Source organism: Cnephaeus nilssonii, assembly GCF_951640355.1.
Source record: "Cnephaeus nilssonii genome assembly, chromosome: 4".
Lineage (NCBI taxonomy): Eukaryota > Metazoa > Chordata > Mammalia > Chiroptera > Vespertilionidae > Cnephaeus > Cnephaeus nilssonii.
The window spans coordinates 43246676-43264485 of record NC_137075.1 but is presented as its reverse complement, the minus strand read 5'-3'; the positions used below and the strand labels follow the sequence as shown (position 1 = coordinate 43264485).

The window sequence follows — 17810 nt, the reverse complement described above, 5'->3', positions numbered from 1 at the left end:
TGCCAAAGGTTAAAGACAAAAATAGAATCTTAAAAGCAGCAAGAGAAAAGACTTACTTACCTACAAGCGAACTCCCATCAGATTGTCAGCTGATTTCTCAACAGAAATTTTTCAGGCCAGAAGGAATCGGCACGAAATAAAGTGATGAAAAGCAAGGACCTACAACCAAGACTACTCTACCCAGCAATACTTTAATTTAAAATTGAAGGAGAAATAAAGACCTTGCCAAATAAGAAAAAGCTAAAGGAGTTCATAACTACCAAATCAACATTACAATAAATGTTGAAGGGGCTGCTTTAAGAAGAAAAAGGAAAAAAAAGATAAGATAATAACAAAAATGGCAATTAATACATATCAACAATTACTTTAAATGCAAATGGTTTAAATGCTCCAATCCTAAGACATATTGTGGCTGAATGGATAACAAAACAAGACCCTTACATATGTTTATGAGAGACTCACTTCAGATGGAAAGACACACACACACACACACACACACACACACACACACACACACTGCAAGTAAAAGGATGGAAAAAACATATTTAATGCAAATAGAAATGAAAAAAAAAACACATCAAACAGCTGGAGTAGCAATATTTATACCAAACAAAATAGACTTTTAAACAAAGGCTATAATAAGAGACAAAGGATATCCCCTTACGTAATGATAAGGGGATCAAGCCAACAAGAGGATATAACTCTTAAATATTTATGCACCCAACATAGGAGCACTAAAATATAGAAAGTATACTTGAGGGGCATAAAGGGAGTGATCATCTGTAATACAGCCATAGTAGGGAATTTTAATACCCAACTGACATCTAAAGATAAATCATCCAAACAGAAAATCAATAAGAAACAGTAGCCTTAAATGACACACTAGACTAGATGATATTTTCAGAGCATTTCACCCCAAGACAGCAGAATATACACTTTTTTTAAATGCACGTGGAACATTTTCCAGGATGGACCACATTGTAGGACACAAAACATGTCTCAAAAAATTTAAGAAGACTGAAATCATATCAAGCATCTTCTCTGTCCACAAGGGTATAAAACTAGAAATAAACTACAAGAAAAAAACTAAACACAAACAAAAACACAGAGGCTAAATAACATGTTACTAAACCAGTGGTTCTCAACCTTTCTAATGCCGCGACCCTTTAATACAGTTCCTCATGTTGTGGTGACCCCCAACCATAAAATTATTTTCATTGCTACTTCATAACTGTAATTTTGCTACTGTTAATGAGTCATAATGTAAATATCTGTGTTTTTCGATGGTCTTAGGCTCTACAGCAGCAGTTCTCAACCTGTGGGTCGCAACCCACAGGTTGAGAACCGCTAGCAGGGTCACCTAAGACCATCGGAAAACACAGATATTTACATTACGATTCATAACAGTAGCAAAATTACAGTTATGAAGTAGCAAAGAAAATAATTTTATGGTTGGGGGGTCACCACAACATGAGGAACTGTATTAAAAGGTCGCGGCATTAGAAAGATTGAGAACCACTGTACTAAACAATGCATGGGTTAAACAATGAGATGAAGGAAAAAACCAAAATATACTTAGAGACAAATAAGAATAAAAAGACAACAACTCCAAATCTATGGGACATAGCAAAAGCAGTCCCAAGAGGGAAATTTATAGCATTATAGGCATACCTCATGAAATAAAAAAAAAACTTCAAATGAACAATATAATCTTACACCTAAAGGAACTAGAGAAAGAACAACAAACAAAGCCCAAAGTGAGTAGAAGGAAGGAATAATAAAGGCCAGAGAAGAAATAAAATAGTCTAAAAAGATAACACAATGGATCAATAAAACCAGATGTAAGTTCTCTGAAAAGCTGAACAAGATTGATAAACCTTTAACCAGATTCATCAAGGAAAATAGAGGACCAAAATAAATAAAATCAGAAACGAAAGAGAAGTAACAACTGACACCACAGAAATACAAAGGACTGTAAGAAAATACTATGAACAACTGTATGCTAACAAATTGGATAATCTGGAAGAAATAGATAAAATCCTAGAAACATACAATCTTCCAAAACAAAACGAAGAAAAAAACAGAACACCTGAACAGACTGATAACAACGAATGAAATAGAAGCAGTAATAAAAAAACCTTACAACATAAAAAAGTCCTGGACCAGATGGCTTCACAGATGAATTTTACCAAACATTCAAAGAACTAACACCTATCTTCAAACTATTCTAAAAAATTCAAGAGGAGGGAAGACTCCCAAGCTTTTTACGAAGACAGCATTATCTTAATTCCAAAACCAGATAAAGACACTACAAAGAAAGAAAAGTGTAGGCCAATACCCCTGATGAACATAGATGCAAAAGTCCTCAACAAAATATTAGGAGACCAAATTCAGCAATACATTAAAATGATCATTAACCATGATCAAGTGGGATCTATTCCTGGGATGCAAGAATGCTACCAAATCCACAAATCAATTAACATGATACACCACATAAAAAAATAAAGGATAAAAATCATATGATCAAATTAATAGATACAGAAAAAGCACTTGACAAAATCAGCACCCATTTATGATGAAAACTCAGCAAAGTGGAAAGGAAAGAACATACCAAACATAATAAAGGCCGTATTTGACAAACCCACAGCTAACATCATATGCAGTGGGGAAAAACTAAAAGCGTTTCCCTTAAGATGAGGAACAAGTTGAGGAATGTCCACTTTCACCACTCTTATTCAACACAATACTGGAATGGAAGTCTTAGCCACAGCAATCAGACAAGAAGAAATAAAAGGCATCCAAACTGAAAAGAAAGAAGTAAAACTCATCATTTGCAAGGTGGCATAATACCATATAGAAAGAACCCTAAAAATTTCATCAAAAACTACTAGAACTGTTCAATGAATTCAGCAAAGTAGTAGGACACAAAATAAATATTCAGAAATCGGTTGCTTTTTTTAAAAAACCAATAATGAACTATCAGAAAGGGAAACTAAGAAAACAATCCCATTTACAATTGTCTCAAAGAAAATAAAATACCTAGAAATAAATTTAAGCAAGGAGGTAAAAGAACTATACCTGGAAAATTATAAGATGCTAAAGAAAGAAACTGAAGATTCAAATAAATGGAAGCATATACTGTGCTCATGATTAGGAAGAATTAACATCATTAAAGTGTCTATACTCTCTGAGAAAATCTATAGATTCAATGCAATTCCTATCAAAATACCAGCAGCATGTTTCACAGAACTAGAACAAATAGTCCAAAAATTGATATGGAATCACACAAGACCCTGAATAGCCACAGCAATCTTGAGAAGGAAGAACAAAATTGGATGTGTCACATTATCTGATATCAAACTATACAATAAGGGTTTAGTAATCAAAACAGCATGGTACTGTCATAAAAGCAGACATATATATCAACGGAACAGAACAGAGAGCCAAGAAATAAACCCATGCCTACATGGTCAATTAACATTTGACAAAGGAGGCAAGAATACTCAATAAAGGCAATCTATTCAATAAATAGTATTGAGAAAATTGGACAGATACATACAAAAAAATAAAACTAGACCACATTCTTACCCCATATACAAGCATAAACTCAAAATGGATTAAAGACTTAAATGTAAGACTGAAAGCCATAAAACGCTAAGAAGAAAACATAGGCAGTACAGTCTCTGACATTTCTCACAGTAATATTTTTTCTGATACAGCTCCTCGGGGAAGGGAAACCAACCAACAAAAAAACATCAAACTAAAAAGCTTTTGCACAGCAAAAAAACCCATAAATAAATTAAAATAACAACCTAATGAATGCAAGAAGATATTCACCAATGATACATTTTATGAGATTAATATTCAAAATTTATAAATAACTCATATAACAACACCAAAAAACCCCCAAACAATCAAATTTAAAAATTGGCAGAGGACCTGAATAGACATTTCTCCAAAGAGGACATAAAGATGACAAAAAGACATGAAAAAATGCTCAATGTCATTAATCATCAGAGAAATGCAAACTAAAACCACATTAAGATACCACCTCACACATGTCAGAATGGCTATCTTCAATAAATTAACAAACAAGTGTTGGCAAGTATGTGGAGAAAAGGGAACCCATGTGCACTATTGGTGGGGATACAGATTGGTGCAGCCACTATGGAAAACAGTATGGAGGGTCCTCAAAAAATTAAAAATGGAACTGCCTTATGACCCAGCAATTCCATTTCTGGGTATATATCCAAAGAAACCCAAAACACTAATTCAAAAATATATATGCACCCCTATGGTCATTATTTACAATAGTCAAGATATGGAAGCAACCCAAGTGACAATCAATAGACAAGTGGGTAAAAAAGTGGTGAGATTACTCAGCCATAAAAAAGAATGAAATCTTACCATTTTCGACAGCACAAAAGGACCTAAAGGATACTATGCTAAGTGAAATAAGTCAAGTCAGAGGAAGACAAATACCATATGATTTCACTTATATGTGGAATTTAACACGTTAAGCGCCAAGCCTGTTTTGTCTTTCTTTCTGTTTCAGTCACCGGTGACTGACATGGCGCTTAACATGTTAAAGAACAAAATAAATGAACAAACAAAATATAAAAAGACTCATAGATAAGAACAAACTAATGGTTGCTAGTGAGGGGGGTGGGGAGATGGTGGGGTTGGGTACTGGGTGAAGAAGGTGAAGAGATTAGAAGTATAAATTTGTAATTACAAAATATTCATGGGGATGTAAAGCGCAGCATAGGGAATGTAGTCAATAATATTATAATAATGACATATGGTGCCAGGTGTGTACTGAAAATATCAGGGGGAATACTTTATAAAGTATAAGATTGTCTAACCAGTATGCTGAACACCTGAAACCAATACAAAATAATATTGAATGTAAAGTGTAATTGAAACATAAAATTTGAAGAAAAGAAAAAAAGTTGAGCCTCCCTCAAGAGATATTTTAGCCAAAAATTTTATCAATTTCAAATATCAATATTTTGTCATATTATAATAGTCACTGTAAATATTCCATTACTTAGAATTATCTAATCTAGTATCTAATTACCTATTTTTTATAATTTTTTATTTTTTATTTTTTTAATTTTATTTTATTGCTTAAAGTATTACAAAGAGTAGTACATATGTCTCCTTTTTTTCCCCATTGACCTTCCCCCAGTATCTTGCGTCCACTGGTTATGTTTATATGCATGCATACAAGTCCTTTGGTTGATCTCTTAACCCCCCACAAAATTTATTTTATTTTATTTTATTTTTAAAATTTATTTTTTTTATAAGTATCTATCCATTATCTAACACTGTATTCTAAATATTTATCATTTACTTTTTTCTTATCTCTTTTAGGATAAAAGCAATGAAATTAATGTCTAAGAAACCCTGGTCATTATTAGTTATGAAGATATTTTCATAAAAAACCCTTAAGAGTGTTCTAGAAATAAAAGAACTACATGTCAAGTAAGACAGTACAATATAGTCAGGCAGACATTTTTGGACAGAGCAATAAACTAGGTAAAAGAAGCCCAAAGACAAATGAAAAATTAAACAACATTTTTTATGATGATGACTCTCAAAAAGCAGAGAAAGGGATACCAGAATCATCTACAAAAGCTTTTTCCAATTTTACTGATATCATGTATTAGATCCTACACATTCTCCTCCAATACAACTGCATGACCCAATTATATTTAAAACAAACAAACAAACAACACACTCCCATGGAAAGGTATACCAGCCTTGTGATCACTCGTAAAGAGATATAAAACATTATATTAAAATCTATCTTTAAAGTAAAACCAATTTACCAAATATTGAATATTTATTAAATGTTTAGTATCTACTAAAAGGCTCAGGTTTTGCCATTTTTTGGTGTACCGAGTATTTCTAGAGAAAATCTTTTGGTTTAATATTTTAAATTCAGGTGGTATTTGAAACTTACCAATTTAAGCCAGAGACTGAGAAACCGAGGATCATTATAATATCTTTTTTCTCCTTGTAGTGCTTCTACAGCTCTTTCCAATAATGTTGCCATATTACTCTCCTTCCCACCCTGGGGATAGTTCTGCTCCGTCCAGTTAATATACCTGAACAGGAAGAAAAGGAAAAGAACATTTTAAAAGTACAATAAACTTTTGTTTTTGCTTCAAGACCCATTCTGGATTTTTTAAAGCAGAAATACCTAATATATTGAAAGTATGCTTATTTAGAGGTCCTCAATGACATGTCCTAAGCTTGTATCCCTCAGACTTTTCCAAGTATCTCTAATAAGTGCCAATTGGAAATAATGGGGATGGGGATAAAAGGGTGTAGTTCACAGCTACAAAATTGAAATTTCTTTAGTCTTGAATAACTCAGGAAGAGACACTATGATTATTCTGTCTCTCTGTCCACAAGACAACATTTTATATTCTGGCACACTGTTCTATAAACCCCAATTTGAGAAGCATGGCCATAAGGATTCATCTGTTAAGTTTGAATAAAAAATACTCACCTATCCCAAACATCCAGAGGGTCATTTCCAGTGTAAAATCGAATTTCAGATTCAAATTCCCTAAAATTTAAACAAAACAATGTTAACATTAGCAATAGTTAAAGTTGCCAAATAAATATGTATCACCTCCATTTTTAGTCATTAAATGTCTAATGTGAATCTAGATAACTACACTGGAGTTTGAGGGTTTGTTAAACAGAAAGAATAATAATAGAGATAATTAGGATTCTGCCTGGTAACATAACAAAACATGTAGAAATTAGAGAAACAAATTCCAAGAAACATATAGGAAAGCAGTATTACACAGCAATTTAAAGTCCTGGAACAAGACTCCCTAGGTTCAAATGCAGTTCCAGTAACACTAACTGAGTGACATTGGATAAGCTATTTAAATTCTGTTTTCAGTTTCCTCATCTGTAAAATCTTACCTAATAATAGACAAACATGTAAATTGACCGTGCTTCCGCTATGCCCACAGGCAATCAGAGTGAGTATGCAAATTAACCCAACAAATATGGCGGCTAATTTGCATACGTTCCTGGGTCCTGGGAACATCCTAGGCACCCAGGTCACTCAGAGCCGGCCATCGGAGGGGCGGGGGCCCCCTGCCCAAGCCAGCGATCGGAGGGGCGGGGGGTGGGGGGCCCTGCCCAAGGCTAAAGCCTCGGGGGCTTTAGGCTTGGGCAAGGGCTGAGCCTGCGATCTGAGGGGCAGGGGCAGAGCCGGCGATCAGAGGGGGAGGGGCCGAGCCAGTGATCAGAGGGGGAGGGGCCGAGCCAGTGATCAGAGGGGCGGGGCCCCCTGCTCAAGCCTAAAGCCTCTGTCTGAGCCTGCGATCGGAGGGGCAGGGGCCGAGCCTGTGATCTGAGGGGCTGAGCCTGCGATCGGAGGGGCTGAGCCTGCAATCGGAGGGAAGGGGAAAAAAATCAATGGAAACATATCCTCAGGTGAGGATAAAAAAAAAAAAAAGAAAGAAATGTCATATCCTATGAAAGACACATCCTGAAAATGCCTAAAGAAAGTTGTCATTTTTTCATGGTGATGGGACTGGAGTCCGTGTTGATGAAAATATCTTGGCGGCTGCGGTGACTGGCAGTGGCTACAGCAGCAGGGTGATGGGGCTGGCGCCTTCCCCTGATCAGCCTGATCACCTCCCGCAAAGGGAGGCCAGACTCCAACAGGGAGCGGGCCTAAGCCGTCAGTAGGAAATCCCCTGAGGGCTCCCAGTCTGTGAGAGGGGGCAGGATGGGCTGAGGGACCCCTCCCCAGTGCACGAATAATGTGCACCGGGCCCCTAGTGGAATAATAATAGTACTAGTACCTATCTTATTAGGTTGATTAGTCTTAAATGTAAAATGTTTAGACATAACTTAATAAATGAAAGCTATTATTTTATATGTATACTAGAGGCCTGGTGCACGAAATTTGTGCACTGGAATGGCGGGGGGGGAGTCCCTCAGCCCGGATTGCGAGAGGGTACAGGCCAGGCCTAGGAATCCCACCGGTGCACGGGGGCCAAGGAGGGATGCGGGAGGGCTCCAGGGCGTGTCCAGCCCGACTCACTCAGTCCTGATAAGGCCAGACCCCAGCAGCAAGCTAACCTACCAGTTGGAGTGCCTGCCCCCTGGTGGTCAGGCATGTCATAGCGAGCGGTTGAGCGGCCTTGGCATATCATTAACATATTACACTTTGATTGGTAAACGGATGACCAGACAACTGGACCCTTAGCATATTAGGCTTTTATCATATAGGATAATAGTATGAAACAAACTAAATAGATACAGATACAGACACACACACACACACAAACACACACACACATACACACACATACACAAAGAATCTTAGAGTTAAAGAAAAATTCCATGGGCAACATTAGTCAAAGAAGAGTAATATCATGTAATTTGGGAAGTGCCTTAAAGAAAGTATAAAATATGACTTTGTAAAGACCTGGGAAAGGCCAAGGACTAAGAGTTAAGACTGACCAGTTAGAGTAGAGGGGAAAATATTGGGTAATAAACCACAATTTAGATAAATCAACAAAAACTGTATAAGAGGTTATGTTTGATATAAATAATAATAAAATAGTCCCTGATACAAAGAAATTTATACTCTAATAAGACAAAGTTTAAAATGAAAAATTAACAAAAAATACAAAACATTACAGTATATTACAATTGCCAACAATGGATCATTAAGGCTTTAAGAAGTCAAAGCAGCAGGTTCAGAAGGTGAAGAAGATGCCGAAAAACCAAGATGGCGGCATAGGTAAACACCTAAACTGCTGCCTCGCACAACAATTTCAAAACTACAACTAAAAGACAAAATGGATATCATCCAGAACCACAGGAAGGCTGGCTGAGTGGAAATTCTGCAACTAGAAGGAAAGAAAAAAGCACACTGTGACTCAGAGGAGCTACAGAAGTAAAGTCCAGAGGTACGAGGCACGCATGCGCGGAGAGAGCTGGCAACTGAGTATGCGGCTGGCTTTCTCAATCGGGAGGGAGATAAAAGCTCCTGACCACTCTGAACTCCAGTTCCGGGCGAGACTCTGGGGACCCAGACTCATTCAGGGAGAAACTGGACTGTCTGGCGGCGGGCAAAACTCGAGGGTGGCTTTCTCTCAGAGGTGCTTGTAGCGATTATCGCAGGACACTGAGACCCAGGGGCCTCTTAGGGCAGGGATGACGGGAAGCCATCGCTGTTTGCTCCGCCCTGAGACTCCACCCCATTCAAGCTGAGCACAGAGGCTTTTGCATGTCTTGTCTCATAAGGGTGTCTCCAGCACAGAAGTTCTCCCAGCATAGACACAGCTGATCCTCACAGACAATTGGCCTGGAGGTCAATTCCTCCCAGTGATACCAACAACAATCAAGGCTTAACTACAACAAAACTGTGCACACAGCCCACAAAGGGGTGTACCAAGAGTGTCCACCTCAGGTAACTGGGGAGGCCGAGCCACTGGGCCCTATAGGACACCTAGCACACAAAGCCACTCTATCAACTCAGGGAAGCAGCTGAAATGCGGAGACAAAGAAACAGGTCACAAATGAAAGAAATGGAGGAAAGCAAACAACTGGATATAGTGTTCAAAACCAAGGTTATAAGGTTTTTCAAGAATTTTCTAGAAAAGACTGATAAATTTAGCGAGACCATTGAGGATATGAAAAAGGACCAACTAAAATTAAGCATACACTGACTGAAATTAAAAATAATATAGAGATCCAACAGCAGACTAGAGGATTGCAAGAATCAAGTCAAAGATTTGAAATACAAAGAAGCAAAAAACACCCAACTGAAAAAGAAAAAAGAACCCAAAAATATGAAGATAGTCTAAGGAGCCTCTGGGACAACTTCAAGCGTACCAACATCCGAATAATGGGGGTGCCAGAAGAAGAGAGAGAGCAAGATACTGAAAACCTATTTGAAGAAATAATGACAGAAAACTTCCCCCATCTGGTGAAAGAAATAGACTTACAAGTCCAGGAAGCGCACAGAACCCCAAACAAAAGGAATCCAAAGAGGACCACACCAAGACACATCATAATTAAAATGCCAAGAGCAAAAGACAAAGAGAGAATATTAAAAGCAGCAAGAGAAAAAGTTAGTTACCTACAAGGGAGCACCCATACGATTGTCAGCTGATTTCTCAACAGAAACTATGCAGGCCAGATGGAAGTGGCAAGAAATATTCAAGGTGATGAATAGCAAGAACCTACAACCAAGATTACTCTACCCAGCAAAGCTATCATTCAGAATTGAAGGGCAGATAAAGAGCTTCACAGATAAGAAAAAGCTAAAGGAGTTCATCACCGCCAAATCAGTATTATATGAAATGCTGAAAGGTATTCTTTAAGAAGAGGAAGAAGAAGATAAAGGTAAAGATAAAAATTATGAACAACATGCCCTAACCGGTTTGGCTCAGTGGATAGAGCTTCGGCCTGTGGACTGAAAGGTCCCAGGTTTGATTCCAGTCAGGGGCATGTACCTTGGTTGCAGGCACATCCCCAGTAGAAGGTGTGCAGGAGGCAGCTGATCGATGTTTCTCTCTCATCAATGTTTCTAACTCTCTATCCCTCTCCATTCCTCTCTGTAAAAAAATCAATAAAATATATATTTTTTAAAATTATGAACAAATACATATCTATCAACAAGTGAACCTAAAAATCAAGTGAATAAAAAATCTGATGAACAGAATAAACTGGTGAATATAATAGAATCAGGGGCATAGAAAGGGAGTGGACTGACTATTCTCAGGGGGAAAGGAGTGTGGGGGGTGCAGGAGGAGACTGGACAATAATCATACACCTGTGGATGAGGACGGGGGTGGGAGGTAAGGGCAGAAGGTGGGGTGGGAACCGGGTGGAGGGGAGCTATGGGGGAAAAAAAAAGGAACAATTATAATAATCTGAACAATAAGGATTTAAAAAAAAAAAAAAAAAAGGTGAAGAAATCATAACGTTTGAAAGAAAAAGGGAGTTTTCCAGGAGAGAAATCAATATTAAATTAAGTTGTGAAGGTGGGAAAGTTTAACCAGAGGAAATTGAGCTATAACATAACATCAATATTGGGAACAAATGGAGCTATCTGGAGAGGTGAGAAGGGCATGAGCCACTTGTTGGTTCTTTAATTGGAGAGTATGTTGAATATGACAAGATTTCAAAAAGATTAACCAAGTAACATTTTAAGACTAAGACCATTAGGAAAGCAGCCACAATTATAAAGCTAAAATGGCAATTTAAGTACGAGATGAGGGGATTATCTGCAGAAATGGTGAAAAAATAAAAAGACACTACTAGTAAAAATCAGCCATCCTCCAAATCCTATATAATAAAAGGCTAATATGCAAATTGTCCCCTCGACCAGAAGTTTGACTGGGAGTTCAACCAGGGTCGGGGCCAGCCAGCCCACCGCCCTCGGCCCCTCCCCCTGGCCAGGCCCACCCCCAATCAGGGCAGGCCGGCCGGACCCCACCTGTGCATGAATTTGTGCACCGGGCCTCTAGTTTATCTATAGATTCAGTGCAATCCAATCAAACTCCCAGGTCTGTTTTTTATAGAAATTAAAAAGATGATATTTAAAATTTGGAAAGACAAAAGGATCAAAAATAGCTAAAATTATTTTGAAAAAGAACAATAAGACTTGAAGGACACACTCTACCTGACTTTAAAACTTGCCACATATAGAGCTAATCAAGACAATGTATAATTGGTCAAAGAATAGACAATTAGAACAATGGAACAGAATAGAGTCCAGAAATAATACACACATATACAAGCAAATGATTTTTGACAAGGGTCCCTAAGCAATTCAATAGGGAAAATAAAAAATAAAAAAACTCTCTTCAACAAATGGAGGCAGATATCCATATTGGGGCAGGCAAGAGGGGGAAGGGAGGGAGAACTTTTACCCCAACCTTACACTATACACAAGGATAAATTTAAGATGAATCATAGACCTAAACATAAAAGCTAAAACAATAAAGCTACTAGAAGAAAACATAGAATATCACTGCAACTTTGGAGTAGCAACAATCTCCTAGAGATGACACAAAAAACACTTATCATAAAAGAAAAACACTAATGAATTACTTTTCATGAAAATTAAAAACTTCTTGCTTATCAAAAAATACCACCAAGAAAAGAGACAGCCATGGACTGGGAGAAAATATTTGCAACACATATTTGCTAAAGGACTTTTATACAGTTTATATAAAGAACTCCTGCAATCTAATTTTAAAACTGAGCAAAACGTCTAACTAATACACCACACAAGAAGTTATAGAAAAGGCCAATAAGCCCTAGCCAGTTTGGCTTAGAGAATCGAGTGTTGGCCCTCTGACTGAGGGGTCCAGGTTTCTATTCCAGGGCACATACCTTGGTTCCAGGCTCAATCTTGGGCATGTGTGGGAGGCAACCAATTGATGTGTGTCTCTTTCACATCGATGTTTCTCTCTGTCTCTAACCCTCCCTTCCACTCTCTCTAAAAATCAATGGAAAAATATCCTCAGGTTAGGATTAACAATAACAAAAAAGTGCTCACTACCATTAGTCACCATGATAGTAAAATGGGAAGTAAAACCATAATGAGATACTATTACACATCCACCAGAATGGCTAAAACAAAAAAGATTGACAAATACTGGAGTGGATTTGGAGCAAATAGGCTTTCGTACATTGGTGGTAGAAGTTTAAAATATCACAACCTCTTTGGAAAACTGGCAGTTTCTTAAAAAGTTAAACATATTCTATGACCTGCAATTCCTTTCCAAGAGAAGTGAAAATCTATGCCCACAAAAAGCCTTGTATAAGAATGTCCATAGTAGCTTTACTCATAAAACAAACAAAATCAGAAAGAATCTAAATGTCCACCAATTGATGAATAAACAAATGGAATACTACTCAGTAATAAAAAGGAGCAATCTATTTATACATGCAACATGAAAAAAACCATGCTGAGTAAAAGAACTGTATGATTCCACTTATATAAAATTCTAGAATAAGCGAAAGTAACCTGTGTTGACAGAAATCTAATCACTGGTTGCTTTGATTGGGAAGGGGCATGAGAGAGGTAATGAAAATGTTCTGTCTTAAAATGCATGTCAAAACTGATTAAATAGTATACATAAAAATCTGAGCATTTCACTGAATTAAATTATACTTTTAAAAAATTGCTAGTCCTTAGGAACCAACTAAATAAAATTAGGGTAAGAGAGCAGTAAATAAGAACATTCAGGTGACTTTTGGTATCACTAACCAAAATGGAGTAGAAAAAGAAAGGTTATTTATGAGAAAAGAGATTCAGTATTTAATAATTGGTGAAACATTTATCTAATTATATATTACAGGTAGATAAAAAGGTATTTGGAAAGCAAGTAAAAGATATATACAGTAGTTAAATAATCCTGGAAAATCTGAACATGGAAGAACTTAGGTAAATGCAGTAGGAAGTCAACAAGAAAAAGGTGTAGTTGGAAGAAGTGAAAAAAAAAAAAACTAGTAAAATGTCACAGAAGCCAGGAAGAACAGAATACTACCAGCTCTGAAGCAAAATCATAAAATCCAATGCTTTTAAAGATCTAATGAGATGAACAAGAATATTCATTACATAACCCAAAATTATAATTTATTTATGATGGAAGAATTTTGTCAAAGACCCAGGATAGAAACCAATACTTTACTTTTTTGAAAAAAGCGTATTTATCAAAACATGTATTAGTCAAAGAAAAGCAAGTTCCATAGGTCTGTTTGAATAATGTAGTTTTTTCCCCCCAGTTTTTGTTTATCCAGAATTCGTTAAATCATTATTGAGACACTTTCTAGTATAAATTCAGTTTCTCCGAGGTTTACATTTTTTTTGGAGATCACTATTCATTTTGGCGCATTATCAAAAATACTTTCCTAAAAAGTTAATAATTGAATACACATAAAAGATAGCGGATTCAATCTCATTCAGTACTCAGAATTTAAGGAAGAAATTTCTCTAATTGATTACTATCAAATAAAAGAGTTAATTCTGTTTGGGATTCAGAATGACAGAATACTTTTGGAAAATGTAGTAATATGATACTTGCTTTACTTTGCCTCTCATTGCCCCCTGTATTAAGATGCATTTCTACCGATACAAGAGTTTGGCTGCTTCACAATGAAATGAAATCCTAAAACTCTTGTTTTTAATCATACTTGAACTCTTCAGATATCTGTCATGATGAGAAAACATGTGAGAACAGATTCTCATACTACCAATTTTTGAAGAGTACTCCTAATGCCATTGTGCATGGACCCACACACATTATCTACCAGAGCTGGGTATGAACAATGACAGGTTGAGCTCCAACTGTTCTACACACCGTTTCTGCTGCTGTAGAGTAGTGTTCCGGGCAGATTCTTGTTGTGCCAATACACCCTGAAGTGTTGATATGCTCCGCCCCTGTCTCAAGGGTTGTACATTTTCTTTACTCAGCTCCCATTCATCTCCCTCCAGAGACATGGCTTCACTGTGAAGAGGAAAACAAAAATAAGTTTCATATCAATATTGAAATATATCACAAGATTATTGTAAATATTCTCAGATAAATGATTATTCATGATTAGGTTGAGTATTGTGGGCATGCACATTAGTAATGTTATTACACTTCTAAGCTTCTGAGTCTGTGACCTGATTTCCAAGTTTATGACTATAGTATTTGCCTAATGGAAGAGAGAATGTAGTAGGGTATTGTGGATAGTATTATAAGAATAAAATTTAAGGCAGGAAGGAAAGAAGGGAAACAATTATTATAAATTTGGCAAAGTGGACAAAAAGTAGTTCTATGCCTACCACGGAATGCATCATCTAGTTTAATTTAAAATTAGCAAAGTGTTCATGAGAATGATACCCACGTTTTAGCTGATGACTTAAAACTAAAGTTTACATATATAGCTAGCCCAGAGCAGAAGCAGACAAAAATACATTTTACTGATCACATCTGCCCCCCTGCCCCCATTCTATCAAGCCTATGGGCAGGGGGCAATCACCATATTGGGTATGGACTCTGAACTTCAGAACTCTGTCATGGTCAGATAAAAGCCTACAACTGAATAACAGGCATTATTTCTGGGTTTAAAACAGAGAGACAGATTAGGCACTAATCTTCAAAATTGAATGAAAGTTATCTGTGACCTCTAGATGAAAGAGCAAAACTCTCTTCAAGAAAATAAGTCAGACTGCGGACTGAAGGGTCCCAGGTTGGATTCTGGTCAAGGGCACATTCCCTGGTTGCAGGCTGGATCCCCAGTAGGGGTGTGCAGGAGGCAGCCAATCAATGATTCTCTCTTATCATTGATGTTTCTATCTCTCCCCCTCTCCCTTCCTATCTGAAATCAATAAAAAAGTATATTTTTAACAAAGAAAGAAAAGAAGTTAAGCCCTAGCCGGTTTGGCTCAGTGGATTGAGCATTGGCCCACAGACTAAAGAGTCATGGGTTCGATTCCAGTCAAGGGCAAGTACCTCACTTTCGGGACCAAGCGGGAGGCAACCAATCGATGTGTCTCTCTCACATTAATATGTTGTTGTTGTTGTTGTTGTTTCTTCTCTCTCTCTCTGTATCTCCCCCTCCCTTCCACTCTCTAAAAATCAATGGAAAAATATCCTTGGGTGAGGATTAACAAAAAAAAAAAAAAAGAAGAAGAAAATAAATTCATTTAGGTTGTAACTACTCACATCATTTTAATATTGTGTGAATCCTGTAACAGCCATGCCATTTATTTTTGTATCCCCCATAGTCTAATACAGGATCGGACACTAGTAAGCAATAAATAAATACTTGAGTTCATCTGAATTTCTTCTCTTGCTCTTAAACTAGCAATTAAATTATCTCAGTTAAATGCCCTAAACTGAGTTGAGACTACTCCCTTGCTTCCTCCTCCTCCTCCCACAGTCTTCCCTCATCTCAATTTCATTTTTCCAGTTGCTCAAAAGTCTTGGTACCAACCTTGACACTCTTCGCACACCTCCCCAGTCACTCCGTAAGTCCTGTTGGCTGTACCTTCAAAATATATCTAGACATCAACCTATTCTCACCATCTTTACTGTTTCCAGCTTGGCTCAAGCCGCCACTTCTCTTGCCTGGATTATTTCAATAACTTTACTAATTTCCTTGCCTCCATTCTTTTCTACCTTTAGTCTTTTAAACACTGCAGCCAAAGTGATCCAATTTAAGTTCATGTCAGACCATGTTTCTTCCGCTGAAAACTCTCCAATGACTTTCAATGAGAGTAAAAGCCAAGTCCTTACAATGCCTGCAATCTCACCTTTTTTCCTTCATTTCCTTGGACTCTCCTGGTTCCTTAGGCTTCAGCTACTCGCCAGGTGTAGCGCCTCCTCCAGCCTTTGCACTTCCCCCAAATAAATGCATGGCTAGCTCCAGAGCTTCTTTTCAAGTCTTGACCCAAATGACACCTTCTCAGTGAGGCCCCCTGTTCAAAACTGTCTAAAATTGCACCAGCCTCCTCTGCCCCACCTTTTTTTTATTTTTTAAGTAGTGACCACCATCTAACTTTTGCTTTATTTATCTCGTTTATTGTCTGTTATCCCTACCCACATCTCACCCCAGAACTTAAGTTTCAGGAGGGTAAGGGTTTTTGTCTCTTTTATTTGCTGCACCTGGCACTCAGTAGGTTGTCGATAAGTATTTGTTGCATGAACTAAAGAGCTCATGGCATAACATTTATCTAGGTATTGTGTACCCCAAAAATGAAAACGCAGAGAATTCCAACCTAGAGGAGGTAATACATATTTCACAGATGGAAAAGTAGCAAGCACGCAGAGAAGGCTTTAGATTTCTAACTATGCTACTGCCATCATTAGAGCACCTACCAGTTGTTGAGCCCTTATTTGGAGTCAGTTACTTTACGAATACTTTGAATTCTCCCAGAACCCGGCAAGGTAAGATTAATATCAATATTTTCCATATTAAGACGTGTCCGAGGTCAAACAGCTAGTAAATGGCTGAGCTGAGATACAAACGCAGACATACACCCACACCCCAAATTCCAAGTTCTTTGTAACCCTGGGGTTCCCAGCCTCCTTCCTGCTGAAGCGGCACGGGGCGGGGTCTCAGAGCCGGCCATGCGGTGGCCAGGGCTTACCCGGAGTCTGCACCTTCGCCCCCGGCGTCAGACTCCACCAGGAAGGAGGCTGCGGCCCGGCCTGCTCTTCTACCGACCGTCCGCCCTTCTCCTTGACTGTTTCGAGCGGGGCCTCGGGCTCCCGTTAGGTTCCATGGGGCCTCGCAGGACCAGCTCTCAGCTTCCGCACCTACCTCAAAGCACCCTCTTCCTTCTTCGCCGCCATCCCGCATCCCCGGCTCAGGTCCTTGTCCCGCTGTGGGCCTTTCCTCGGGGCCGCAGACCGTCTGGGCTCCCTTCTGCAATCGGCCCTTGGATGTATCAAAGCGACCAGAGGGTGCTCTGCAACGTAAGAAAGGCATGCACCTAACTCCGTAACAAACCAGCCACCCCTAGACCAGCCGCCAACTTTCAAATTTAACGGTCCCGCACGGACGACGTAGCTACGCCCCTCCGCTCTTATTCGCGCCTTTTGCTCAAGGCATTCTGGGGTTTGTAGTTTAGCCCAGGTTTAACCCACGCAAGTCGCGGTGCATAATGGGAGTTGTAGTTTCCAGGATGTGGCTGCCAGGCACCGCAGGTTTAAGGGGTATACTCGTAAATTCTCTGCAGATGCTTTCTGCGTGTAAGGCCAGTTTCTGGGCCAAGTCAAAGACGCTTTGAGCGCCAAAATGTCTTTGAT

General features: G+C 38.3%; 1 protein-coding gene across 2 annotated transcripts in view; it reads right to left on the bottom strand.

The window, feature by feature from the left end:
• The window catches only part of BUB1B (BUB1 mitotic checkpoint serine/threonine kinase B), an 80135-nt gene extending 62588 nt beyond the window's left edge, over positions 1–17547 (bottom strand). For both annotated transcript variants that reach the window (XM_079768052.1, XM_079768053.1), the window contains exons 1-4: positions 17323–17547; positions 14370–14516; positions 6521–6580; positions 5969–6113 (exon numbers count right to left, since the gene is read on the bottom strand). In XM_079768052.1, the coding sequence (XP_079624178.1) occupies positions 5969–6113; positions 6521–6580; positions 14370–14516; positions 17323–17354 (384 nt within the window). In that variant the 5' untranslated portion in view covers positions 17355–17547. The remainder of the gene's footprint in view (positions 1–5968; positions 6114–6520; positions 6581–14369; positions 14517–17322) is intronic.
• Positions 17548–17810: the final 263 nt, after the last annotated feature.